Source organism: Gambusia affinis, linkage group LG06 (assembly GCF_019740435.1).
Source record: "Gambusia affinis linkage group LG06, SWU_Gaff_1.0, whole genome shotgun sequence".
NCBI classification, from domain to species: Eukaryota; Metazoa; Chordata; class Actinopteri; order Cyprinodontiformes; family Poeciliidae; genus Gambusia; species Gambusia affinis.
The window spans coordinates 12,716,288-12,743,079 of NC_057873.1; the positions used below are offsets into that span (position 1 = coordinate 12,716,288).

Below are 26,792 nucleotides of genomic sequence, written 5' to 3' on the forward strand. Positions count from 1 at the left end.
TGTGCATGCATGGACGTTTAACTGTGTATCACAGTGAGATTAACAACAGCCATAAGAGATGTTTCAGCTTTTAGCCAGAACAGTTTAATTGTTTTGTCCCTCACTCCGAATTCCTGATTGTAATGAATGAACCAAGTATAACATGCAAACGTCCATACCTCATTGGCCTACACCACAGAAAGTAGTGGGTAATTTAATGGCTTAAATCTAATGCCATAACATTCCTGATGTTTGCTGTACAGAGCATAGCACGCTAGCTCAATTCACCAAGATGAAGAACGAACAGTGCAGACTCCATGTGTATGTTAATTTACTTGCGATGCAGACAAAAGACACTGGTAGTCGAGTAAAAAAGAAAAGTTTTTATTTTTTTCTATAAGAACAAGCTCTTTTGGAGGGGGGTGGCTGTGAGGGAAATATTGGAGGTAAAAGGGCGGAGTCAATCAGACAAAGGGCTGGGGCTAAAACCTGGATTTCTGGATTTATGCTAATGATCCCATTGGGTCCCACGCAGGAAGTACAACAACCTCCTGTTGCATCACTTCCAGCACATCCGGAGGGAGGAACCTCTTGTCCACAACCACTTCGTAGACATACTCCGAGAACCAATCGTCTGTCATGATGAGATAACCTGTAGAGAACGGGACAAACTGCTTAGACTCAAGAAAAAGCAACAATTAACTTCCAACTCATGTTGAACAATTACATTGTGTGTACCAATAATAACATATTTTTCCTACACTTATTTTAGAACGTTCCTAAAACCTGGAGAATGGAAAAGAGACCTAAATATGTTATTGGCGAGTAAGACTTTCTGCTTATGCTTTCTCCACCTTCTGTACCAAAATATGTGCACATGTTCTCTTATGTAAAACTATCAAGACGGGATCCATGATAAACTGCTCTAACAGTTCTGTTTAAACAGGTAGTACCGTAGGTGCTGAAGTCTAAACAAAGGGCAGATTCATTATCTTAGAGATCAAACACATTAAATGACTCTTGGTTAAACAAACCTGCAACCAGCAGATTTAGCAGAATGTTTTTTCTGGTTACGTTATGATCTTTTCTCCTTGCATGGACAACTTTACCCATTATTTCTTTCATGAGCTTTTCATTAGAGCACAGCTCAGTTAGCATGGGTAAGCAGTATCATGGGAAAGTTATGCAACACTTCTCAGTCCTGTGCAGACAGATTCATCTTTCTCCTCAAAGAAAGTTAACCAATTTTGCACTTTTCCTTTAAAAAAAAAAACAAGCAACATTACATTAACCATTTCTCACTTTCCTTTCTTTAAATATATGTAGAGGAGGTAAAGAAAAACTCAATTAAGGGTGAAGGTTTTTGCTCTTTGTTTGCTAATGTTAAGTTTTAAACTTCATTGCTAAGCTATCGTTTCAGCAGACGTCCTCGTGACTTAACTCCGGCTTCTATGTCGCACTCGGCATTCCTGGTATCAACTTTTCACAACCACCGTGAAAAAACACAAAATGTTTGCCCGGTTCCTCCAACGTCACCGCTCAGCTTCATTTCAAAATTTGTCTGCATTTGAATGTGGAAAGCAACCCGGCAACAGCTAAAATCCTGTCAAAAACTGAATTCAACCAGCTTTTCCTCTCTTCTCACATGCTCAGAGTTGGGAAAACACTCCCGCTGTCAAGTACACTTATCAAGGACGTCAGGCTAACTGCAAGAACGTGCCACAGTTCAAAACAATGCATCAAGATAGCATGTGTTGCATATTCACGTTCTGCCAAGCACGCATGTCTTCGTATGGCACGTTGCCCGATTCTCACTGTGGTATTCCTGTGAGCTGGTGTGATGTTCCTGGAACCCACATGTTGGGTGGCATGGCTTGTGTGGAAATGCTGGGTGTTATTTGCCTTCAGGCTGACAGAGCAAAGGACAGATTGATGTAGTAGGAGCTGGGAGAGTGTAAAACAGCTGTCTTGCATTTCATATAAAAAAAGCAAGTTGCAGCAAAAGGATTTGCATTTTTGTGTTTTGGAAGAACAATGACAATACTTAGGATCTGGGTAGCAGCCACTGCATTCATCTGTCTAATTCAACAGGGCACAGCACTGAAGTGAACCGGCCTCATCTGAGGCACTTTGGCTTTTCGTACTTCTGCATTTCCTTCATTCTTCAGCCTAGGAAAAGACGCTGGGGTACCAAAAAGTGGACACAAATATATTCAGGGATGATCAGACTTTAAAAAGGAACGACGATAACTAACTCCACCAATTATTTGTCACCTTTTACGATTGTGAGCTGCATGCCAACTCTTGCAACAGATGAGCTGAAGACTAGGGCTGCATAAAAGACAATCAATTAATAACAATGATTTTTGGTCAATAATGCAATTACTAGATCAGTTGTTCTAGAATCACTCTTTGCTTTTATCGGTTCTTCCAGCTCACTCTGTGACCTTTAGCATTTTGACCTCTGTCAGGTCTGTGTCAGGTGTGGACATTGACTGTAGAAAGACTATTATGCAGGATGAATTTTATATTGACATGAAAAGTGATAACTCGTGATATGGAATATTTTAGCCAATATCTACTGCATTCCACAAAGTTATTTTATTTATATTGTGATGACCATATATTTAGCTTATGGTCTGGACTGTATATCAATTCCCTGGTTTAATTAAATGGCCCACACAACATAGAAAAACCTCCAGGTCCCTCACTGGATCAGTGTGTGAGGTAATGCACTGGGAACGAGCTCAAATCTCAGATGCTCCAACCCGATACCCAAAGGAAGCACGAGGCCTGCTACCAACAGCAAGGAGAGGAACAGGTTCGCAACTGGGTCATGGGTGAAAGGCAACTTTGGGGAAATTAGAAGGAATTGCACAACATGAGGAACAAGGTGCTGAAGCATTGTAGCTTTGATGACAACAGCAAATCAAATAATTGTGAAAACAAATAACACTTCCCAACCTACTGCAAAGGAAATGTAAGCAGGACTCTAAGTGAGCTGCAGGGACAGATAACTGGGTGGGAATGACTATGATGGATTGGAAACATATTTAAAAGCTAATGAAGCCTCTTATTCACACCCTTCCACACAAATTAACATAATATTCCTGAGTTTGCCTGTCAACAGAGAAGAACTGGGAGGAAATTAAGCCATCATCTTTATCTACTAGAATAATCCCAGGTTCAGATACAAGATATGCTAAATGTTTGGAACTCGGGCTTGGCCAAATGTTCCTTTAAAAGTGTAAAATAAAACCCAAAATAGTGTAGCCAGGTATTTGTTTAAAATGGTATAAAAATGAGTTGTGGAGAGAGCGGCGCAATTATAGCATCTGACAGACGGTTTAAAGGTGAAAGAACAGAGAGTTAAATCTCTCCTGTGTCTTTTTTGGGGTCAGCAGGAATATTAAGAGACCTAAAGGGAGGCATTTGGTTTTTACAAACACTATTATCTCCATAACTGCTCTCTACCACAAAACCTTTGATATCTTCCCTGCCACTTTTCCCAAATTCTCACAAAATCTACATGCTTTTGTTTTTACTTCAGGCGCAGCCTCTTCTACTTATTTTTTCAACCTTTCATTCACCTTTTATCCAAGAAAGTCTGTCTTTCATACAAATTTCACTTCTCAAAGTTTTGTTCTTGACAACTTTATAAATTTAGCTACAGATGGGTTAGAGTTAGGGGGTGTTCACCCCCCATCTGCTGGTGTTTATGGAATAAGATCTGCATGAAATAAATCTGATTTGACTGAGGGGCTTTTACATATTTTCCTAATACTCTCTAAGGTTTGTGGGCTCAAGCAAATATTGTGAGTACAGTTGTGTGCCTAAATGCACACAAGTGTGTGTGTTTGGCACCTTGAACTTCCAGAGGCTTGTTGAGGCCAGAGATTGAGATAAGCGGCAGAGAGAGTTGAAGAAACCTCAGGAGTATCTGCTGCTCTTATAACGCCAACTACAAAATATTTGATAAATTCTCAGAATCTTGATATTAGATTCATAAAAATAATTAATCATTTGTGACTTTTGTTTTTATCTTCACCAGTATTTTATAGATTCAATATCACAAGTGGAAAGATTCAAAACCTTTTTTTTTTTTTGGCATACAAAAAAATTGCTTTAAAAGCATTTAAAAGACAGAAGCCTATAATTATAATCCAGCCTTGAAATAAAGCTTCACATCACCGTTTGCTTTGACTTAAGGATTAACGCAATAGATGTACTCTGCCACCAGACCGAGGCAAACTGATTTGAAGAAAAAACACACTTTAACAAAAAAATGTCAGACCGACTCCCAGTGCAAGACGGTACAGGCAATTACATATGTATATAGAAAAAAATCAACACACGGGAGGATCTAAGGAGCAAAGGCGCACTGGGAACAAAGAAAAAAAGGAAGAAGCTAAACCAGTACATGTAAGGATCTCAAATTTATGAACTTCAAAGCACAATGAGTTTTGAACTCCAAGCGTTTTCCATCTCTCTGAATGAACCACATCACTTTCACTTTCGCAAACCTTGGTTTAACTTGTCACAAACCAAAATCCTCCATGAAACTTAAGGAGCTTGTCGAGTGTTTATATTTAAAAACATAACGCCATGAAGTGCATCTTGCATCTCACGCTGGCCTCCATTGGAACTGTTCACCTTCCTGTTCTAAGATCCCTCCGCCACCTTTATTTCTGTATCAACTGGCTCTGCTTAAGGATGACCAGTGACGCCCTCTTCTGGATGGTGGCCACACTACAACACTGAAAGAAGGTCAAGGAGGACATTATCAGTCAATCTATTGGAACTACTTGTAATTTGATAAACTGTTGTTTGACATTTTATCGTAAGGCAATAATTTAGACAGATACTTTTTAAAGCGTTGTTAATTTCTTGTTACACTTTTGCTTCTGAAGGTCTGTTGCACTAATATTGCTGTGGTAGAAAAGACATCTCTACATCACAATTGAGTTTACAGTGTGTGCTTTAGGCATATGAATTGTGGTCTCAAATTCATATCTGAGAGCAGAGATATTTAGATGCTCTGACTGCAAAGCAAATTAAATCTTCCGGATATAGCATAATGCATGTGCCTCTTGTAAAGTGCTGTGGTTCTTTTACAAAATAAATCCCACAAAATGTATTTCCTGGGTTGTTTGTCACTGACTAAAGTATGTAAAATGCATCGTAACAAAAACTGTTCATTCTAATCCCGTTTTTAATTGAATACATATGAACAGGAGCTTTATGAGTTAAGGTCAGATCGAATGACTTTGCTGGAAGACGTGCCAAGTTTAGGTGAAAGCAGGAGGTTTAGTTTGAAGCACTTAACATTCAGCATCACACAATTCTGAGAATCAATCAAGAGTTTTAGTTCTTACCTTTGTTCCCACGGTCATCGCCCCAGGAGTTTTCCACCCGCCATTTTTCGTAACCTTCTTTCCCACCCTAAGAGAGAGAGAGAACAGAAGACAGAAAAAGGGGGGAGATAAGAGTGAGACCTGGAGACATGAGGGAAGAGAGTGACCTGACAGCTGGGGCTGCTTACAATGGAGGAAATTGACAGAATTATGAAAAACTGCAGCAGATTAGAGTCACGTAAACAAACAGTAAAACCCTGGGAAATTCTGAATGTGTGTATTCCTTGTGGTCAGTCAGTGCTGTGCATATGAGTTTGTCACATTCCTGGAGTGTAGGTTTGTGGAAGTGTACCTTGTCTGTAACAGCAGTGAGTATCATGGCGTGCGTCATGAGGGAGTCGCCATATATCAGTCTCTCTGCCTTGGAAAGGTTCTTTACAGACACTCCAAACACAAGCTCGTGGTTGAACCTGCAGAGGAATCAAGAGTATTTCCAGTTTGAACTCAGGTGGCGACTTCACTTGTACACTAAGACGGGGGTCTCAAAGTTCAGTCCTTGAGTGCCGCAGTCCTGCAGCTTTTCGATGTGCCTCTGCTGCACCAGACCTGAATAGAATAATTAGGTCAAGGCTCTGGAGAACTGATCTACACAAGGAGGAGGTAATTAAGCCATTTCATTCCAGTGTTATGTACCTGTGGCACATCTAAAAACTGCAGGACAGCGGCCCTCGAGGACTGGAGTTTGAGGCCCCTGCACTAAAAGCATCTTTTCATAAGACCATCTTCAAAGTAATCCTTAAATCTATTTTAGAAAGATTAAGAAAGCCAAAAGCACAAGTCTGGGATTTTAGAATAGCTAGCTCATCACCATTTCTCCTTATCATGAGAATGATTGAAGAAATTAGGCTACGTTGGGCGTCATGTTGAAACAGATCCGTCTGAGTGATGATACCAGACGTTTGGCACCATGCAGGTTTAGTTCAGTGGGAAAAGTTAAGCCTGGCGCCAGCAACTCACGCAGATCAGCCTCATTTCCTCTGAGGACGGATGGACACCTGATACTGTTTTACAAAAGCATTCATACCATTTTTGTCACCTTGAAACCACAGACTTAAATATATTTATCTTATCTGTATGTTCCAGTATAGAACTGTCAAGTGAACCATTTGGTGGTAATTTAACCCTAAAGGGAGAGTATTATGTGAAATCAACTTTTTTTTGAGCTTCATATCATTTTGAAAATGTTCTTCCCCCATCATAAACATACCTGGAGTGTTGCTTTAATTCTTTCATGCATGTCCAAGAAATCCTTTAATCTCCAGTGGCAGCCATTTGGGGTTCCTAAACGCTTGCTCTCACAAAGCACCGCCTATTTCCACAAAACTCCTCGGAGCTGCCGTCTCCAGCTGAGTTAAACCCTAACAGAACAGGAAAACTAACAGTGCTGGACTCCACAAATCTGGCTTTTATGGATAAGTGGCAAGAAGAAAACTACTGATGGAAGACAGCCATAAGAAGTCCCTTATGGCTTCTCTCAACTGAGAATTGTAATGAATTTTATCAGATGAAACTGAAAGGCAGGGGCAGATAAGGTAGTTGATTGGAAGATTGGAAACCTACATTATGAGCTACAATGGAAATATAAAAGCAAAACTGGTGATTTTCAATTGTAATAAATTTTAAAATCCATTTATATTACCTCCAATTCAAAAATGTTAATTAATTTGTGCTGATCTATCACATAAATTGATTATAAGCAACACTGGTGGTTGTGCTATGAAAATTAGAAAATTTTTTTTAAACTGTATGTATACTTTTGCAAGACTAGAGTTTTGTTCCATTTACATGAACAAGAAGAGCAAATTGGATTGGAACCCAAAAGTGAATGAAAGGGATTCTGTTTGGTGGAAACATAATTCTTAATAGACAGGTTCTCATATTTGAAAACAAAGCTGTCTCCCACTATCTTCTAGTTCTGTGTAGAGTGTTTTTTTTTATTTTTTTTATCATAACTGAAGGGAAATTTAGTTCAGTCTAAAGCCTCATCCATTCTTGGGAGAAACTTGGATTAAATTTACTCACACATTCATGTCATTAATGCCCAGTTTGCTGTGGAAATGTTTCCCAACGTCACAGCCAAACCACACGGCCTGAGAGAAGTGGAAAGATAAACAAACATAAAAAAAAAAGGTATTTTTCAATTTCCAGAATCCATAATTTACAAATATTTGTGGCAACGGTCATGTCCAGTTGTTCCCACGGACCTCTCCTTCCTTGATGGAGTCCGCTGCGGCGTTCTTCAGCAGCTGGATGGGTTGATTGTTGTACAGAGTCCTGCGACCTCCAACCATGTTCCCGAGGAACTCTACGCTGTACAGCTTCCCGTAAGGATTCTGCGGTCGGGGGTCATTTACAAGGCAGACCTGAGCACGGGGAGGAACCGCACAAGTTTAGAGAGCGAACAGCTTCGCTTTGCAAGTATGCAACTCATGTTTGTGTGGTCTGTCTGATGTGGTAAGTACTTTGTCCTGAATGTTGTAAAGAGGTTTGACGTGTTCCCTGTAGAACTGCTGGGGGGTGAGTGGTCCCATGCGGTGGAAGTTCTTATCCTTGTCCCTGTACTCCCAGCAGATGGTGTCAGGTGGGCTGCCTAGACAAACACTGGCCACACGAAACACCTGCACAGACAGCAGGAACATGAACCCTCAATCATAAACTGTTCGAAATAACTTATCAAGCTGGTTATCCCACATTATGAGATGTTGCTAGTGTAGAAATAGCTGTAAAATGTAAAAAACAAACAAAAAAAACCCAAAACATTACAGCTAATCTTAACTGGGGTGGAGGGTTATGTAAAACACTTTTTCTGAGCTTTAAATTATGTTATCCAGTTTTAAGGCGTCAAATTGCCAAGTCAAATTTCTTTTAAGTTATGTTTAATATATACAACAATCGTACATCTAAAGGGAACATAGGTGCTTAATTGTGCTATAAATTGGCACTGTGTGCCTGGAAAATACATAATACCGCCCCATTTAAACATTTATAGTTTGTTTTTTTCTTGCCTCAAGTGATCAACTTCATTTCTCAGTCAAAATCTTTGGCCCAGCAATCACCATCCTGGCATTATATGCGCCTTTTGATTTTTCTCCCCATTCTACATTTTTCCCCTCACCTCAATCTAATCACTCCTCACACACCCTCGTTCCTTCATACGTGTCTTCCTGCAGTGCAGTAGTTCAGACCGAGTTCCTGTGGGCTAAATCGAGCTGTTTGGACTGGGTCGTCTGTCAATCTGGCCCTTCCAGCCTCTGATAGAGTTATCTTTGGAATTTCCCCCTTTTTGCTATTCTCCTCTCCAATCTTTTGCTCGCCTCTCCCAGCACCTAGCACGATTGTTGCATTGAAATACAATCAAAAATAATAAGAAAAACTAAGAAGAAGTGGACTGCATTTGTTGTGTTAGGAAAATAAGCTCAGCAATTTGACAAAACACAATCCAATACTACAGTGCACGTTCTAATTGTGTAAGTTAAGCAAACATTTTCCAAAACTCCTAGTCAAGTATAAGGAAGATGTGAAATTTAGCCCTGGCTTAGTCAAACAAACACTTGCCTCTTTCAGCACTGCAAAGCGTGAAGTCACAAAAAGAACAGGCACAAACCAAAATACACAGATGTACTGAGTCAACAAAGGCCTCTGAACCTCCTTGATCTCAGTTCAAAAATTTTGTTTAAACTGTCTTATGGGCGAGATTAAAGCCAAAGTGTCCATCTTCCCGTCTGTCCCTCGACCTCTGCCTCAATTCTTGCTTTACCAGTATTTTCTTCTTGTAATGTTCAACTTCCTCTTGATAGTTGAGCATAGAGCTCTGTTACCATCAGCATAACTAAAGCATTCATACCCATAAATATTTTAACATTTTGCCAGTTTACAACACAGGTTATACAGACTATATTGCTTTTTAATCAGGATTTTAAAAAAACACTAAAGGAAGATGATGCTTTATATTCAGTCCACTCAAGCCAATTCTTAGCAAAATACTGGATTTACATCTGTAGGTTGCGTGGAGTTTTGTCTCTGTCAGCTTTGAACATTCTTTTCTACAACAGAAAAACTCTGAACTTAAGGTTGAAGAAGGTTTGAGGTGAGATTAAGAACATGATCAAACACAATGTAGTGTTGATCAATGGAGTGTGAGCTCTTTACTCCAGGTCAGCCTTGTGAACACACATCACACCAGGTAAGGTAAATAGAGGGGGTGTGAGTGTGAGGCTGACCGTAGAGGATAAACAACCATGGTGACATGTGAGCAGGACCAATATTGGAACACCTGTTGCATCACTGACAGATGTAAAGGAGTGACACAAAGAAAACAGAAGAGGGAGACACAGAGATGCTGAAAAAAAACTAACAAATTGTTCTATTAACCTATTGATTTGTTTCCATTATGGCTACCCATGGTGATGTAAGCTAAAAGTAAATGATCCAAGACATCCAAAAATATGGATGAAGATTCTGAAACACCGATATAATTCGCCAGAAATCAAGTCAAAATCATGACGACTGGCATTCCATTAATTCAAACTACATCAAACATGCATTCACTCAAATCTTAATCTTAAAATCTGAACAGAGAACAGTTCAACATTATCCACTTATTTTGTGGGGATCTGTTTTGGCGCAGCCCCCTTTGTTGTAATTCAGTATCTGAATGAAAATCCACCCCAGGTCTGTCACAGTTAGTTTGCATGTCAAGTTGTAAACAGTGACCGACCGACTGCACGACACTGACGCCAACTGTGGCCAAAGTCTGATAAGATCTGTTTCCAGTGTTTACTGTATGGCTGACACTCATCTTACATATTTAGATGTTGTGTGTGACCAAAACAAACAGGTCATCTGATGTTATGAGTGAAACTACCCATACAGCAGACAAGAAATGACTGACACTATACAGAACACCAAACGAGCACATATGGAAATAAAAAACAAAACAAACAAAAAAAAACTGTAATAACATAAAAAATGAAATTTAGTTTTATAGCATCTGTATAATATGGCACACAATGATTTTTAGAAACCACAACTTTTAGCCAGGAAGTGTTTGTTGCCTAAATGTTTTGGTTTATGGAGAGCAGACCCAATGTTTCATGTGATCAAAAGAACCTGAGTCACTTGGCACCTTTCACGCACGAATGTCAAGTAGATTGAAATTTAATTCAAATTCGAAAAGTACTTTACTGATCCCAAGGGGAAATTAAAGGTGTGCCGAGACAGAATGGATTTCTGGGCTTCAGTCATTAATCCTTAAAGAGTTTCTGCAAATATCAATGGGGTAAATTTGAGACTTTTTGAGAGCCGAGTTAAACTTGGACAAGTTAACTTAGGTTAATTAACAACTTCACATAATTTGACAAAAACAATTGTATTTCATTTCCTCAAGCAAAGTACCACTTTCAGGAACAGGACTTAAATGAAGAATCCGTGCTCTGTAGTTTTGTTTTACCATATAATACCCAAGTTCTTAAGCTGAAACTACAATTAGCATAACAAAGGATTACCATGAGCACCTCAACAAATTAAGGTAAATGAAAAACAGATGTAAAGATGTAACATGCACATTTACAAAATAATTTATCTTTAATTTAAGCCTTTTATGGCAAAGCTGGATGAAGTTCAGACTTTAAAATCCAAAAACATTCAATTAATACATTTAAATCTTTAAATCCTGAAAGTTTAGTCAGACATGTCAAGTATTTTCAATGAGAAAGATCTGTTCCCCAAAGCAAATCATGTAGTAGTCTGAGGAAGAGCGCTAGGTAATGTACCTTGGGGCGTCCACACTGTCCACACTGGTGGTGTCTTTCGGATACAGACTTTGTGGTGTGTGCCATTAGTCTCATCTGATCAACAAACATGATTTCAGTTGTGTTTAGTAGACTCATTTTTGGCTGTTTGTGATGATGTCTCGGTTAGTGCCCACAAGATGTCACTCTTTACTGCAGCTCTCAGTAAAAAATGTCTTGCCACAATGAGCCTTGCAATATTTTTTTTTACCCAATTTACTGCTGTAAATCTATGCGGTGACAAGATAAATCTGAGTCCTCCTCCAGAGTACTGGCCAAGAGAAACGGGGCTCTGTATCACATCATATCTTTTTCCCCAAGAAAACACAAAATCACAAATAAACTACAAGTTCCTAGAAAGTCTAAATAACTTTAAAAAGCAAGAATGAAAAATTAAACTTAGATGTATTCTATGGGACTTGTTACTGGTACCAATTAACTGCACTAATGGCAAATTTAAGAGCAATTGGATGACTTTTTGTGATAAAACCAATTTATAAATTTACATATTTCTTCGTCTTGGTGGTAATAAATGTCGCCTGAAAATACAAATAAAGATTAGAGTTTAATTGTTTACCCCCACAAGAATATGAAAAATTAAGGGAAAAGTACTCTTGCATAATAAATGAAAATAATTCAGAACAATTTGAGCAATCATTAATAATGAAGAACAAACAAAAGAACACCTATTGAATATGTAACACTGAAAAGTTATAGAGAAAAATAGAAGTAATTTGTTGTTGTACATATGGTGGCCAGCAAACTTTAGGGTTAAAATGCATTCTCAACAAACTGAATGTTGAAATGAGGTAAACGGTGCTCTTAATTGCTCCTCAGAAATAAATGTATAACCATTGTCTAGAAGCTGGACTTGTGAGTATAAGCAAATGACACCATGCAAACAGTTTGGATAAAACTGAAAGAGGTTTTGATTAAACTTCCATGTTTTGTAAACATTCAACACGTGGTCATTGTTAAATCCCAGCAATTGTGTGGAGAAAGTCGAAAGAAGAAGGAGAAGAAACAAAAAAGGCAAGCGGACGACTCAGGCTGCGGATATTCCTGCAACCTGAAACACAGACACACATGCAGCAACCCACCCACATCGAACAACAAATGACGGGGGCCCGCGGTCCGCGTGCACGGGGCCTCCGAGTAGCAGAGGGTAACTGCTCTGTCAGCTGATGACCGACTCATAAATTAGACTTGTCTGAGGAATCACACTCTGCATGTTCCGAGCCAAGAGCAGAGCTGCACATGGTGCATCTGATTCCATGACGCAATGGAGCACAGAGAGGCTCCAATCATGGCGTGAGGGATAACATCTGTGTATTTCTTTACGTGTGTGATGTAATATATGTTGTTTCCTGTGATTCGTTTTTTCCCCTATTTAAGTGAGTACGTCGACTCTTTGTAACGTATTGAAGTTGGACTCATGATGAGTCAATCAGTCATCATCTGAGCCTGAACAACACAGATATCAGAAATGATGTCATAATTCAAACCAGGAGTCTTATGTCATGGTTCTGAAATTAATGCCATGAGCTTCGTTTGATTGAACATCCCCGACCGGCTGTTACGATAAGAACAGGTTCTTGACACACAAATATATTCATTAAAGTCAAGTGACCGGCAAGTCTGGTGAGTGGAAGCAGAGACGCTGACCCCTATTGGCTGTCACTGCGGTGTGTACGGGGCCGACGAGATGGAGACCAGGGCACAATCTCGGCCGCTACATAGGCCAGTTGGACAGCATCACTTCCACGCACATGAAAGTAGGTCTGACAAGACGCTTTGATCCTGATTGAAGCACATGTGAGCAAACTGAGGTAAAACTAGTTCCCTCAACGTAGAGGAACAAAATTAAGGCCAAGAGATTCAAGAGCACAAACAGAGCAGGTGGTGAGCACAGATTAGAACTTGAGGCCAGGAATTCCAGACTGTAAGAATCATGAGGTAGTTTGTTAACCTAATTAACAATCCACTGACAGATGTGTTTTAGTAAGAGGCAGACATTTCTTCAAGGTTACCTTCTGAGATGCAGAGGTTTGTAGCCTCCAAGAAGTTCAACAGTATTTCCAGTTGATTATAACAGACTGAGCTAATATGAAGCTAAATGTTGCCGTGCCCCAAATCTAGATTCCATTGCGTCCATACAGCTTAAATCTCTGGGGGGGTTTTCCAAGTGCATTGTTAGCCTTCTTAGACCACTAATTTACCCGTGACATCATGTGGACTACATCTCTTACAAAACACAAACAATTGAGTTAATCTGAAAAAAAATCTAAAAAGCGAAAATTTAAGACAAAAAAAAAATAAATCAATGAGCTGTATGGTTAATAAAAACTACAGTTGCTCTTAATCAAGTAGATAAATTACACTTTTAATTTAAAGGTATGCACATTAAAATTTGAATTCAAACATTTCTTGAACTTTTTATAATATAATAATAACAACAGAGAGTAATGTTTCTTAATATCCTGCTGCTCTAGACAAATGTAGTCTGGTCATCCCATCTTGGCGTTGTCTTGAATACTGCTTTGTAAGTTAGCCTGAAGCGACATCCGTGCGCAGTTTGGCTCTGTTTACGCCCATCGTTCCTCTAACAGAGTGAATCGTTCGTCAGCAACAGCCGTGACTGAGTTGTGTTTCACATAACAAAACGATTGCAGGTGGACAAACACAAAAACAATCCTCCATCACCTTCTACAACACGGCGGTGCAGAGTAGCAGCAGGAAACCCAACTGTTGCATAACATACGTATCCGTATGTGTGTGGCGATGAGAGGACATCCATGAAGGTGCAGGTAGATGCAAACAACTGTTTAAACAAGCAACCAGTCAGCAGCACAATACAACCTAACAGCTGACAACAAAGAGTGTTTAACCAGGCCTCCGCACTGCGTCGATGGGAGACTGATTGACTGGCCTCCCACACACACACACACACACACACACACACAGACGCATAGGAAGAGCGAATTAGACGTTAAGCCCACACAACATACACACTGAGGGGCACCTGACACGTGTTATGCTTGTGGCACATGTGTTTATTTACACAAATGAAGAGGGCTGACTGTTGCACTGGGCTTTTGCTGTGCAGCAACAGATCACTGACTGTTCCATAAACAAGATCACTATCGTCCATGGTTACTGCTCCAGACATGACGTATGCGCATTAGACACAAACTGCACAAGGAAAAACGAGCTGATGAGCAGCTGGTGTTTATTAGCAAATACTGATAAGAATAAATTAATTAACCTTGTCATTACAGATACAAGAGAAGGAAGCTTTATGATTTGACTAAAAAAACAAAACGTGTAGGCATGCATCAAGATGAGTTCAACACTCTCAATGAAACTTGATTAACTTATGCTATCCTGTTTAAATATGAAAGCCTGAATTTTTGTTTCATCTCTCAAATCGTCTTTAATTTTAACAAATACCTGTTGACTGACAAATTTCAATAGCTTCAATTTACTTTTATGTTCACTGTTACGCTGGACATTGTTCTCCCCAGGTATGCATTGATGTATAGCTCCCTCTGCTGGTCAAAATGGAACAATTCAGTGGAGAAGCAAACTTTACAACAGAAGCATTCTGTTTTACCATGCAAAATGCTCCATAAATGAATAAGCTGCAATAACCGAGAAGCTCAACTCACTCAACTTGATTGACCATCAAACCCACACATTCTCTACACAAAGCTGAATGGAGTAAACAATTAACCACTTCAGCAAAAATCATTTACAGAATCCTTCATACATTAAATAAGCCTCTTGGTAGTGAGTTTTGAACTTTAAGCTGTGATTTCAGTGTCTGCAAAAATATTCTGACTCTCACTAAAGGTGGCATATTAAGGCTCAACACTTTATTGGACCATCATGCATTGCAGCCTGTCTCTTTCCTGTAAAACTGTTTTAGTCAGTTATGTAACTTTCATAAGACAAAAACTACATAGGATCACACTCTCTAGGTTACATTTCTGCTCTGTGATCACAATGGACTTTGGTTTTCTAGCACTAGAATGTGTTTTAGAGGATGAAAAAGATAAAGAGCTTTAAATTTAGAAAAATGTGTGTATATTTAATCCAATAAGAAATAAATATGAAAGACTAGAGGTGCACAATCGGTTGAATGTAATATTTAGTTTATGATACTTCAAGTGGCATGCATTCAAGCTCTGCACACCAGTAAGACATTTAGCCGGTGGAGTCACCTTTCACTGCCCTTGATGCCTGTACTGGATGTAAATTTAGCGAGATGCTAAAGCTCGTCCGGATACGTTCTGATATTAGTAGCCATGACAATAATAGTGCCAACAACAAGTCTTAGAAAATGCATCACAGTCTCTTGGCTTTGAGAGATGCCATCAGCAAGAGTTTTGTCATGCATTATCACCACACAATGACGATTACCACACCGGGGTACAGACACCACTGAGAAACTTGGATGGCTTTCAGTGGTGTTTGCAAGTAAAGTAATAACACGTTTCACTTTATGTTGCACTATCAAACACTAACATGTTCAATAGAGGAGATTGGTTAGCACTGTGTGAAAGATTCAAAAGGGAAAATGTTCAAGAATGCAAATAAATTGTGAGTGAAGTGCTGTTATCACTAAAATGTCCATCTAAGGCAGCCATATTGGGTTTTGAAGACTGTCTTATACCCATTTAGTTTTCTGATATCTGAGATAATATTGCTTCATTTTTGAACTTGAAACTTTTGGGTGGAAAGTGGAACAAAAAAAAAAAAAAAAATTCTTCAACAAATAGTGCCAATTAGAGCTGTATCGGTTCAACGAATGATTTGAGGAATTTGATCTTTAAAATTCCTTGAGGTTTTTACTAGACTCTGCTTCAGTCTTTTGCACTTGATGTGAGGAAATCATCAATTCACAAATTGCAGACAAATGCATTTTTAATGGTCCAGATGCTTGTTGAATCGTTCATTTTGTTAGACTAAACAACTTACCATTTTGACCAGATTAGACTTGTAAGTGTAATTTTTTCTCCTCAGAATCAGGAGCAAAACAAAAATCATATTAAAGCAGCTTGAAGAACTCTAACCAGACAAAGTTGAATATGTGGAAAAAAGGAACTAGGTAAAAATAGTTATAAACCATATACTCTTGTACCCAAAGTAAAAACACAATATCATATTCCTTAAAGAACTGAACCTTGCAGTTCACACTGACTGGATAAGTTAACAAACAGTCCATAAAAATTCACAATTCTGATCTGAATACTGACTTCAAGTTCTTTTATAAATAAATAAAATACAGTTTTTCATTTTTAATGTGGGCATTTGGAGTTGAATTTTACTTTTTAATTTGAACTGCCTACTATTACGTGCCCTCACAAAATATATATATAACATATCACAAAAAAATTACCGTACACGGTATATTAAAGGTAACATAACACCCTTATAACCTGTAAAAAACATTCATACATCTCTATTTTTTGCTTCTACTAAAAATCAAGGTCTGAGTACTTGAGAGAGAAGCTGATCAGACCAAGTTTTTCACTCTGTAATCCATTGTTTTCGCAGTAAATGTTTCACTGTGGAAATGTTTTACTGCCTGAACTCTGGAACTCACTGACCTGATCTCCGTAACGTCGACTCTTTGCCAAACTCGAAACCCATCTATTCTATGCATTTCAATGTTGTGCTTGTTTTTATGTTAAATTATGTAAGGTGACCTCGAGTGTCACAAAACAAATAAAATATATTATTATTATTAGTCAGACTACTTTTAGTCAGTACTTTCCCCTACAGCAATTTTTTTTTTTTTTAAATCAGTCAATCAATACATCAACATGATAGAAGAAAACATGAGTGTGTATTCCCTGTTAGGCTCACCTCTTCTATCATGGAGTCAATAGCTTCAGATAGTTCGTCCTTCGTAGCGTCACTGGACACCATGTTCCTCAGTCTCAAGCAGTATTCCCTCAGCTGAAGCAAATCGGGAGACAAAAACAGCTCTGATCTATTACTACCATACGTCACTGATGAAAATATAATGTGATTTCAGCAGAACACTGATCTAAATGTGCCAATTGTACTTTATGATTGAGGATGTCGTTCATTCTCCGTGAAGCCTCTGAACTGTGTGACTCTGGGAAGCATTTCTTTGGAATGACGCCGTACTTCTCTAAACAAAAGCAATGAGAAAACATCTGAAGTGAAAAGCAGGAACAATGCGCAGATCCAAGAAAATATTAGCTTTAATTTACTATGGTTACGTTTCATGAGAACTAACCAATGAGATTGACCAGCATGTCCCACTGCCCGCCATCATTGGTTGGGTTGGAGAGAAGGAACTGGACCAGACGTCCGTCTACCGGTTCCTTTCTCTGCGCCGTCTCCACGCACGCATGAAGGAAGTAGTAGCAACGCTCAATCTGCAAAAAAAATCAGCTCTTATGTTTATGTATTTACTTTAAAAGGGAAAGTTCACATTGATTAACCTGATTTTTTCAGTCAGTTATGAAGAGGAACCACATTTTTTCTACATTTAGTTGTGCTTGTAGAAGCAAAGTCTTTACTGTTATTTTATGCTACCTTGTTGAATCCCAAAGTCTATATACAATGAATAAAAAGACACCTCCAACAATTTTTTCTCACCGTCTGCTAAGTTCTGCAACTTATGTAGAAAAATACTTTCAACATTCACCTTTGATGGCAAGAACTCAGCACCCACTCTGTGTGTGTGGGTGGATGTATTTTATGCTGTTAAACACACATATGCACAACGCTTCTCCCATCGCTACGCCTAAAATAAACGGAAGGCTCATACCGTAGCCATCAAAACTCACAGAACATGCCGAGCAGTGTCTGTTAAAGTGTGGGCGTTGATGCTGTTGGTTTGCAGGTCAGGCAGAGATGAGCAGAAATAATGAGAACAGCTGCACTTTAGTGCATTCTGTCACCTCTAGCACCTGGTCAACGCCTGTCATTTCTCTCCCCCATAACAAGGACAGAAACATCCACACAGAGACTTTAGGAAGGTTTGTGTTTCTGCATTTTCACTTGATGAATAGAGGTAGATTTACTCTGCTGTGACATCTGCTGTTTAAAATAAAAACTGCAGCAACTATTCTATTAGAAGCAGCAGGGTTATGCCCCAGCCTAGAATTTTGCTTAATAACCATCAATCAAGTAAAGATAGCAAAAACAGCATCGCAAAGGTCTAATTTTAGCAAGAGAGTGTTTTGTCAGGTAATGTGTTTGACTTGAATCAGGACATTTTGTTAAAAAAAGAACATGGGTCTTGTTAGTAATAGCTTTTTTACTGATTAAAATTATTTTACCTGTTATGCTTTCTGACAGTTAAATCAGGAAAAAGTATAAATACTAAAAAAAAACAGTTTTGGTGAACAACAAGAGCAGGTTAGAATTCATTGGATAAATATGCTGACAAAGAGATGATTATGTAAAATTGTGTTAAATTGTATAATTCATATTTTCTTTAAAAAATAAAAATCAATGATTGATTGAAGGAAGGAAGGGACAACTCGCCGTCCCAGCCAGGCTGGAAGAATGGATCAGTTGTGTTTTTGGTTATAAAAGAGTTTCTAAATTATTAGTCCTATGTTTTTGTTTTTAATTTGTTGTGTAAGTAAATTAAAATCCTCACCATCACCTTCTAATCCAGACATAATATTTCTTATTAGCCTTTAGACCAAAAATATCCTCAAGAAGAGAAGAGATGCTCACTTGGGTAGATTTACTCACAAACAGAAGCAACAAATTTTTAAGATTTATCTTCCTGTTGTTAAATTTACGACTAATATTACTTGCAATGTCACTCCATTTCCCTTCAACAAGTCACAAAGTCAAGCTGTTTTCCTGACTGGGAAAATGTCCCAACATATCAGAGAAAGAAAAAACTAGGGGGAAAAAAATCCAAAGCTTGAAAAGTGCAGTGAGAGGTCACTGTGACATCAGCTCAAAACAAAACACACAAAAGAGGGTTTTAGGAACAATGACATGGTGACAGAGTGCTGCATACACTGCATCGATTCAAGCAGACCCACAAACAGTATGCTAACAGAATACTGTAGTTACCGCCATGCTGCAAAACACAAAAAAACAGGTATCAATAAGCAGAAGAATGAGATTGTGCAGAGGACGTTACCTTGTCCCAGAAGAAGAGATACGACTGACTAAACTCAAACTCTTCTAAATTATGTTTCTTCATGAAGGGAAGTCGCAAGACGTTGAGGCACGAGAAGATCCAACATCTCCCTGTTGTTGAAAAACAGCAATAAAGCAGTTAGTGAAGGCATGACACAAAACTGTCACTCAACATATTCCTAAATAAATTCAAGAATGGACTGGGTCATTTTAACACATGGATTTCTACTGAAAATCAAATTACACAAAAGTGGTATTCATTTGTCAATTAGGTAATCTCTCAAAGCAAATGAGTGGAAAGGCATGCGTCTTCATTGACCCAAAGTTGCGTATACATTGTTATCTTTTATCTGTTCTCTGTAGGATTTGTAATCGACAGGTAATGTATGCGTCATACCTGAGTTTTTCTGGTTGGTGATAGGTTTGCCTTCCGTGGGAATGGAGTGCTGAAAGATGTGCACAGTATCCTGGACAGTCTGTCGGTGCAAACAAACCTCCAACGGGTCGATGCAGGTGGAGACATTCTGGGCCAACAGATAACGTGGTTCGGATCGCAGGCGTTTTATAAAGGTGGTCACCTTTTCCGGACTCAAACCTTTAGAGAACACAAGAGGGAGATAAAAGTGAAGAATTGTACTAAAAAAAAAAATCAAGTTGCTCAACTTCAATCAGAGTCAGGAGGCTTTTTTTTTTCTTTTGTAAATCTCATGACTCATCGTCACGTTGTAGGTTTAACGCACTACTTCCCATTAGAGATTCTTCTCAACAGCACTCACTCACTGTGACGTTAAAATAATTCCTGGAAAACACCGGATCAACAGTTGTAAGCCAACACCTCATCTTTTCCTGAATACTTCAACCGTCTGGTGCCGCTCTTTTTCCACTCTCCAAACAGAGTAAGCAACAAACAACTGCCTGTCTGGGATAATAAACGCTGTTAGAAGAACAGCTCTAATGGGGGAATACAGGCCCAGTTGGAGCAAACGGAGACAAAACTCAAGAATGTTTGCATATTGTCGACTAGTACTGGAGGCCTTTAGCTGCAGAGGGCAGAGCAGACCAGGCCCTGAAACACTTATCTGGTTCCATTTGTAAGAAGAACACACTGGAAGCTTGTCCGTCCCGCTGATTAGGGGACTAACGAGTATACACACACACACACTGACAGATTCAAAGCGGCACCAGTCGGCGGTTTGTAATTCAGTCAAATAATAGTGTAGAGCAATTAAACATTGAGCAGGACATTGCCTAGTCATGCATGCTGCCAATAGATCTGCTGCTGAAAGGCAGAGACTGGCATAATGTCAAACTTCATCAGCTTACATTCACAACCTATCAAAATAAACACAAACCAAAGGCAGAAAATATTTTCAGATGGTGCTTTGCCAGTAGGTCAACATTATATTGGTTCCCTTATGGGGAAATATGCACTGATCCTGATTAAAGCTGACAAGGTAGTAAAATAGTAACTGTCAGTTTATAGCAACGATAGCTTAAAGTGACAGCAGTTTTTTTTTTTTTCTTTTCTAATACCAGGTTGAAGCTGAAGCCATGAGATGAAATCTAATAGTCATCAGGTTAGTAGGTTGGTAAAGCTGGTTAGCCTGTTATTTAACACATGAAGACCTGAATGGCGGGGGCTGACAGCACAGAGGTTTTTCTATGGATTGGGGCCAAGCCCTGGCAGCCAGGGGTGACTTGCAAATTCACACATCAGAGGTTTTACAGCTGGCTTTGCATTGGCTAAGCACTTTACAATGCCCATCGCGGCAGTACGAGCAAAGAGCAGATCAACAGCTGAAATGAAGCCGGAAAACGGAGATCAAAATGTGTTTAAAAGAAGGCCCGTTGTTCCGACAAATAATTCAGTACAGATTTAGCACATACTTCTAAATACGCCATCTAAACACTCGGATCCAAGCCAAAACCCCAAAACATTAGCCTATAAATACAGAGTTGTAAAACCCGAGAGACGGAGCACATCTCAACTATTTCGGAAAGCTATAACATTTAAAAATCATTCAGAAAAAAATCCGTTAGCACATTCTCCCCTAAAGGAAATTAATCTGAAGTTTAAAGAGTTTGACAGGTCCATTTTGGACTAGCTGGTCAAGCAGGAAGAATTACATTTTCTATAGTTGACAACTTCAAACATGGAATATATTCCTTACTATCTGCTTATAACTGCCGTCTCTGTTTGTCCCATGTATAGTGTTTGTTTCCATAAGCTGCCAACTTTGAGGACAGAACACCGTAGTCTTGCTAGCTCACCACCCCGGCATGCTGCTAGCGCACTGAATGCTAACCTAGCATGTTAGCTCGATCACTTGTCAACCCTGAAGATGCTGGAGAGCGTCTGCTTTAGCTGGTCGGCGACATAAAACCCAACATGGCTGAAAAGGGACACAGCCACGCTCAACCTACCAGCGTCCATATTTCTGAGGAGCTTGAGAAGCTTAGACTGTAGTCCCAAAAAAGTCGCCGGCTCTTTGTTTATCTCATTCACCGACAACGAGTCAGTGTGTGCAAGGGGTGCGCTCGTTTCTGTGCTCTGGTTCGATCTTTGACGTGGCGTTTGGGCGGAGTTAAAGAATCAAAATTATATCCATCGAAACTTCCCGGTGTGATTTGTCACCCTTTAGTTTTTTTTATTTAACACATTAAAAACCTTTCTGGTTTATGATTTTTGTTTTGTTTTTTGTCACAACAATAAAATAGGTTTTAATCTAAATATTCAGCTTCTGTCAGCTAGACCTTTGTCCGCTGTGTCACATCAGAAAGATTTAGGTTTGCACTTGTGGTTCACATAGAAGGCAGTCTTTTTCGCTTTCTTTCGTTTGCTGCGTAGTCCCATGGGAGTGAATGAAATGAACATGGGAGTAAAAATAGCGCTGCCAAAATGTGACACACATAAAAGCGCTTGAAACGTTTGAGTTATTGTTATACACACAACAGAAAATATTGGTTTAATTTCTATTTCTGACTATTAATACTTAATATAGGCATCTGTATATAAGACAATTAGGCAACAATTTATATACAATTATACTAACAATTACATTTGAACAGATCAAAAATCATTTTCCCCCAATCCCTAGCAAAAATATACTTATCTTTTCAATATTTTTAAAGTATTAGATCTTTGGCTCAGAAATCAATGTCAAATATTCACAAATATTATATGTAAAGTAGAACCAAGATGGGATCGTTAGTTCTAGCAGAAACAAACAAATTTTTAAGTCCAATGTGACGCTTACAAAATCCCTCCTTCAAACTGAAACAAAACCTGACAGTATTACTTGTTATAGAAAAACAAAATGTCTTCAGTCAGAGGTTTCTCCAGAGCCGCTGTAATACTGCAACAACGTTTTGACGAGAATTTAATGAGTTATAACAATTAATTTCACCTCTGGGATTGATAAAGTACTTCAAAACTGAATTGAAATGAATTGAATTAAATAAGAGGGCATCGTCACAGCCAGCAGAAGGTAGAACTGAAATTTATTGGTTTTCAAAATTACTAAGTACAAAAACACCTAAGAGTAGCTGTGCACAACTGTGGTACAACAGTTTCATAAAAAGTTTCCAAAGGAACACAAATTGTGTACAGTATATGTAGACTCAAACTTTCTCTGCAAATACAAGCTTGAAAAATTATGATACACTTCAGATTATAGATATTCCTATAGGACTAGACTAATACCATAGCACCACAATTATTTTTAATAACCTTTACCTGCTCTCGGTTTCTCTACATATTCATCTGCGTTATCTGGTTCATTATGCTGTTCGTTCACTAATGTTCACTACGAAATCTCTTAACACCTTCAGATTATAGCTGGATTTCCACTGAGATTAAAATGACAGAGATTGATATTATTTACCAATTAGGCGACGGTTTTTAGGAGCACTGCATAGAATTAAATTAGTAAAAATATATTACTAAATTATTAATTTCTTAGAAAGTCGCCCACAGTTATGTGCTGCTTTATGTTGATCTATTGCTTGACATACTAACAAATTAAATTGATGCTGTGAAATTTAAGAACAATGAATATTTTAGTAAGACAAGATGTTTAAGAAATCCCAGAAACTTTCATCTTTTTTGAATCCAAAAATTAATAATTATCTGAATGGATTTATAATATGTAAAAGCTCAAGTTGTTTTTTTAAATGTCAAAAACAAATCAACTCAAATAAGCCGCAAGAGCTACACTAAATAAAAAAGCAGAACAAATGAGTTTCTGAGGTCTTTATTAAGACTGGAGTTTACACTTCCTTGAAATGAGCCCCATTTCCAGTGCTTTCCTGTAAATCAAATCCTAACGTGTGTGTGTTTGTGTTCAGAAAAGTGCGAAGGGGGTGGGTTAGTGGGTCACTTCCTTCCTCTGACTTCCCGTAGAGAAAAAAAAAAAAAAACAGTAAGAAAAGCGAAAACCTAAAATAATCCCTGACAGTCAGAGAAACAGGAAAGGCTAAGAGAAAGGCTGAAAATGGTGTGAATAGACAGGTTATGTTAAGTTAAAAGAGTGCTCCACTGTTAGATTATTTCAGTAAGCCATAACATGGAGACTTGATCTTTACAAGGGAACTGAGATTTTGCGCTTACTGGACAACAGGATTGCTGTTGTTTTTTTTTTACCAGACATGGATGCGTTTATCTTGCGTGTGATCAGCTGTCTGTGTATCTTTCAGGGAGGTAAGAACATGTTTCAGCTCAGCCTAGTCTGAAAACTTGCGTGCTGTCTTGTCACATTTCTAGCTACGTTTTGTATTTGGTTAGATTTTGTTGAGGAAGCTCCAAGAAATAAAACTGCAATTTTCCCAATAAGGGTTGGCCTTTTTAGTAGTTGTATAATTTGACTAGGATGAATACATACTATTCATAAAGCCATAAAAAGTCAAAGTAAAGTTTTACTCTTATGTCACTTGTACTTGATCGTTTTCCATATTATTTTAACAACTTAGGTGTTCTGCTTTGAAATTAAAAACTCTGACTTTTTGAGGTTATTCTTCATTAAATGATTAATTCATTTTAAGCTTTTCTTGTGGTTTAGCGAATATTAAACATATAGAAACAAAGTGTGCAAATAAAGTGAATGACTGCTGTCAATTTAGCTTTTTCAAACAAAATTATTTTTTCTAATTTAACTGAATGCTTTTGCTTATGCTTTTTTTAGGTGTTTTTTCTGAAGAATGCAGTCAGGGTGTATTCGGAAAACGTGAGACATTCTTCGTGCCTGCAGGGGGCAGTTTGTCTCTGTCCTGTGTGGTTCAACACTGTGGAGGAAACTGGACAGGGAACTGGAAAAGGGAAAATCTCACAACTTCAGCCACTGTTGAAAACAGCGCAAGGCACAGTTTCACCATTGACCCAGTCAGTGCCAATCGAAGCCAACTACATTTAAAGATTTTGAGTGTTAGACAGTCAGATGAAGGGCTTTACAAATGCAATGTGAAATGGAGGGATGGAAGCCATGATGTAAGCCATTGGATGCAAGTGAATGTCACAAAAGGTATATATTCATATACATGTGCTAATCAAACATGGATCGTGCATATTTCAGTCATTAGTGTTTGTGCATTGTTGTTCTTCTTTGTCCTCCCCAACACGCAGGTGTTGCCTTTGAGAGAAAACTCTTACACAGGGTTCTGGTCTGCACTGGCGCTTTTCTTTGTCTTCCTGTCATTTTGGGATTGGCTCGCTGCCTGAGTTCAGAGGTCAAGCAACAGCAACAGCCACATCCCATCACAGAGGTCTTACTTGCAGATGGACATAATGATAGATCACATCAGCCTCCACAGCCTCCACCCCGACGCCCAGTGCCAAAGAAACGCACTGCTCCTCCTCACAAAGGTATCTAACAATTTTAACTTCAGGAGTCTAAAGCATAGAGGTAAGAAATTAACGTAAATGTAATGTTAATGTCAAAGCTAAACTTTTATTTTGAATGAACTTTTTCAGCTCCCTCACCATCCCAGCAAAAGCCAGAGGTAGGGGAAAGTATTGTCTTTGTTATGTGCAGTGCCACAAGTCTGTCTGCAGTGTATTTGATCTTGTAGAAGTTTAACATAGTTTTATTTTTTCCTATATGTTACAGTTATTGTACGCACACATTTCTCAAGATGCCCTGAGGAATCAAAAGGCTCAGAGAGAGACAGTTCAACCTACTGTCTACTCATCTGTCAGGTTTTCATGACAGCAGAAGACAGAAGACAGAGATATGGAGCAGTCAGGTCCAAAGGTCTGTGCTATAGGGGTAGGGTTAGATGAAGGCCCACTTATTTGGGCCTTCATCTATTTTTCCAGTTCCTGTTCTGTAGTGGAATGATCATATTGGAGAGATTAGTGATTCAGTGTCTCTGAGCCATCACCAAGGTCCTGGCATCATTCTGGTTGGATGCAACGCTTTCCATTAGAGGTGATAACTTGTTTAAATGAGATGGTTTTCCATTTCCTGACCCAAATTTTTATCATATCATATAAGGGCTATTCAAGAAGCTCAGTGTCAGCCTGCTTTGTACATTACAAAAGCAGTTTGGTTGGGTGCTTAGGATTATTGTCCTGTCATAACTAATGTGCACAGGTTCCAACTGTCTAGCTGTTGATTTGAGGTAAAGTTAAATAACCTCGAGGTAGTTCTTAATATTTATTACTTCCATTCAGCTAAGTTTTATTTATAGAGTACTGATTCACACTAAATGAATCATCTTGAGGTATTTTTATTAAAAATAAACATTTACTTTATTCTAGTGATCAAGCAGTACATTAAGCTCAGCTAATTATTCTAAGTAGTTTAAAAAGTTTCTATCTAAGGAAACCGAGCAGGATGCATTGAGTCGTCAATTAAAAATCTTCACTCCTTCTGGACGAGCTTGCATTGAGTTGTTGACTTTACAGCAATCCCTCCTACAGAGCATGCACATAGTGACAGCGAACAGAAAAAAACCCCTCCCTTTAACAGGACAAAACCCCCAGAAGAACCTGGATCAGTACAAGCAGCCATTGGCCTCGACCGACAGGGGGTTCGACAGAGCAGAATGCACAAGAAGAAACAAATGAAATGATGTCGGATTATTTTGTATATGCATTATTTCATCAACCTTTTACAATATACAATGTAAGAAAACCAGACTGCCAACCCCATGGTTGATACCTGGTGTGGTATTGTTAGGCTTAATGCCATCCACTACGACTGATCTGAAGGTTCATCTTGGCATTATTTTCAAATATTCAGTGTGTGTTGATGTTAAACTTGTTTTTCTGTGAATAGTGATGCTGGTGTCTGTATGGTAGAGCATTGGTTATTTCTGAGTTATTGAACATCTTAACCAATTAACTTTCATCTGAGGGTGAAAGTTTGAGTTTGATCTACTTCCAAAAATTAATAAAGTGTATTTTATAAATTATGGGTATTGTGTGGACACCTTGCAAAAACTAAAAAAACACACACAAAAAAAC

The 26,792-nt window shown here is 38.6% G+C and overlaps 2 protein-coding genes across 2 annotated transcripts; one reads left to right on the forward strand and one right to left on the reverse strand.

Annotated features, from left to right (window-relative positions):
• Positions 1-347: 347 nt before the first annotated feature.
• On the reverse strand, positions 348-21,901 carry blmh (bleomycin hydrolase). The gene is made up of 12 exons (XM_044118911.1): positions 21,755-21,901; positions 19,728-19,925; positions 19,332-19,441; positions 17,454-17,595; positions 17,257-17,345; positions 17,054-17,146; positions 7,856-8,011; positions 7,598-7,756; positions 7,416-7,483; positions 5,686-5,803; positions 5,355-5,421; positions 348-631 (listed from the first exon to the last, which is right to left on the reverse strand). The coding sequence occupies exons 1-12, from the start codon at positions 21,762-21,764 to the stop codon at positions 483-485; spliced, it is 1,359 nt and encodes a 452-aa protein (XP_043974846.1). The 5' UTR covers positions 21,765-21,901; the 3' UTR covers positions 348-482.
• A 1,823-nt stretch (positions 21,902-23,724) lies between these two features.
• Positions 23,725-26,783, forward strand: LOC122832306. Its single transcript, XM_044118923.1, has 5 exons — positions 23,725-24,029; positions 24,511-24,846; positions 24,948-25,187; positions 25,296-25,324; positions 25,432-26,783. The coding sequence occupies exons 1-5, from the start codon at positions 23,978-23,980 to the stop codon at positions 25,528-25,530; spliced, it is 756 nt and encodes a 251-aa protein (XP_043974858.1). The 5' UTR covers positions 23,725-23,977; the 3' UTR covers positions 25,531-26,783.
• The last annotated feature ends 9 nt before the right edge of the window (positions 26,784-26,792 follow it).

Excerpts from the sequence above, each read along its gene's own strand:
- blmh (XM_044118911.1), bottom strand. Across the intron at positions 19,442-19,727 it reads CACCAACCAGAAAAACTCAG|GGAGATGTTGGATCTTCTCG; the intron begins GTATGACGCATA and ends TTTCAACAACAG. Across the intron at positions 7,484-7,597 it reads ACTCCATCAAGGAAGGAGAG|GCCGTGTGGTTTGGCTGTGA; the intron begins GTCCGTGGGAAC and ends CACTTCTCTCAG.
- LOC122832306 (XM_044118923.1), top strand. The coding sequence starts at position 23,978 with ATGGATGCGTTTATCTTGCGTGTGATCAGCTGTCTGTGTATCTTTCAG. Across the intron at positions 24,030-24,510 it reads TCTGTGTATCTTTCAGGGAG|GTGTTTTTTCTGAAGAATGC; the intron begins GTAAGAACATGT and ends TGCTTTTTTTAG. Across the intron at positions 25,188-25,295 it reads CACTGCTCCTCCTCACAAAG|CTCCCTCACCATCCCAGCAA; the intron begins GTATCTAACAAT and ends GAACTTTTTCAG.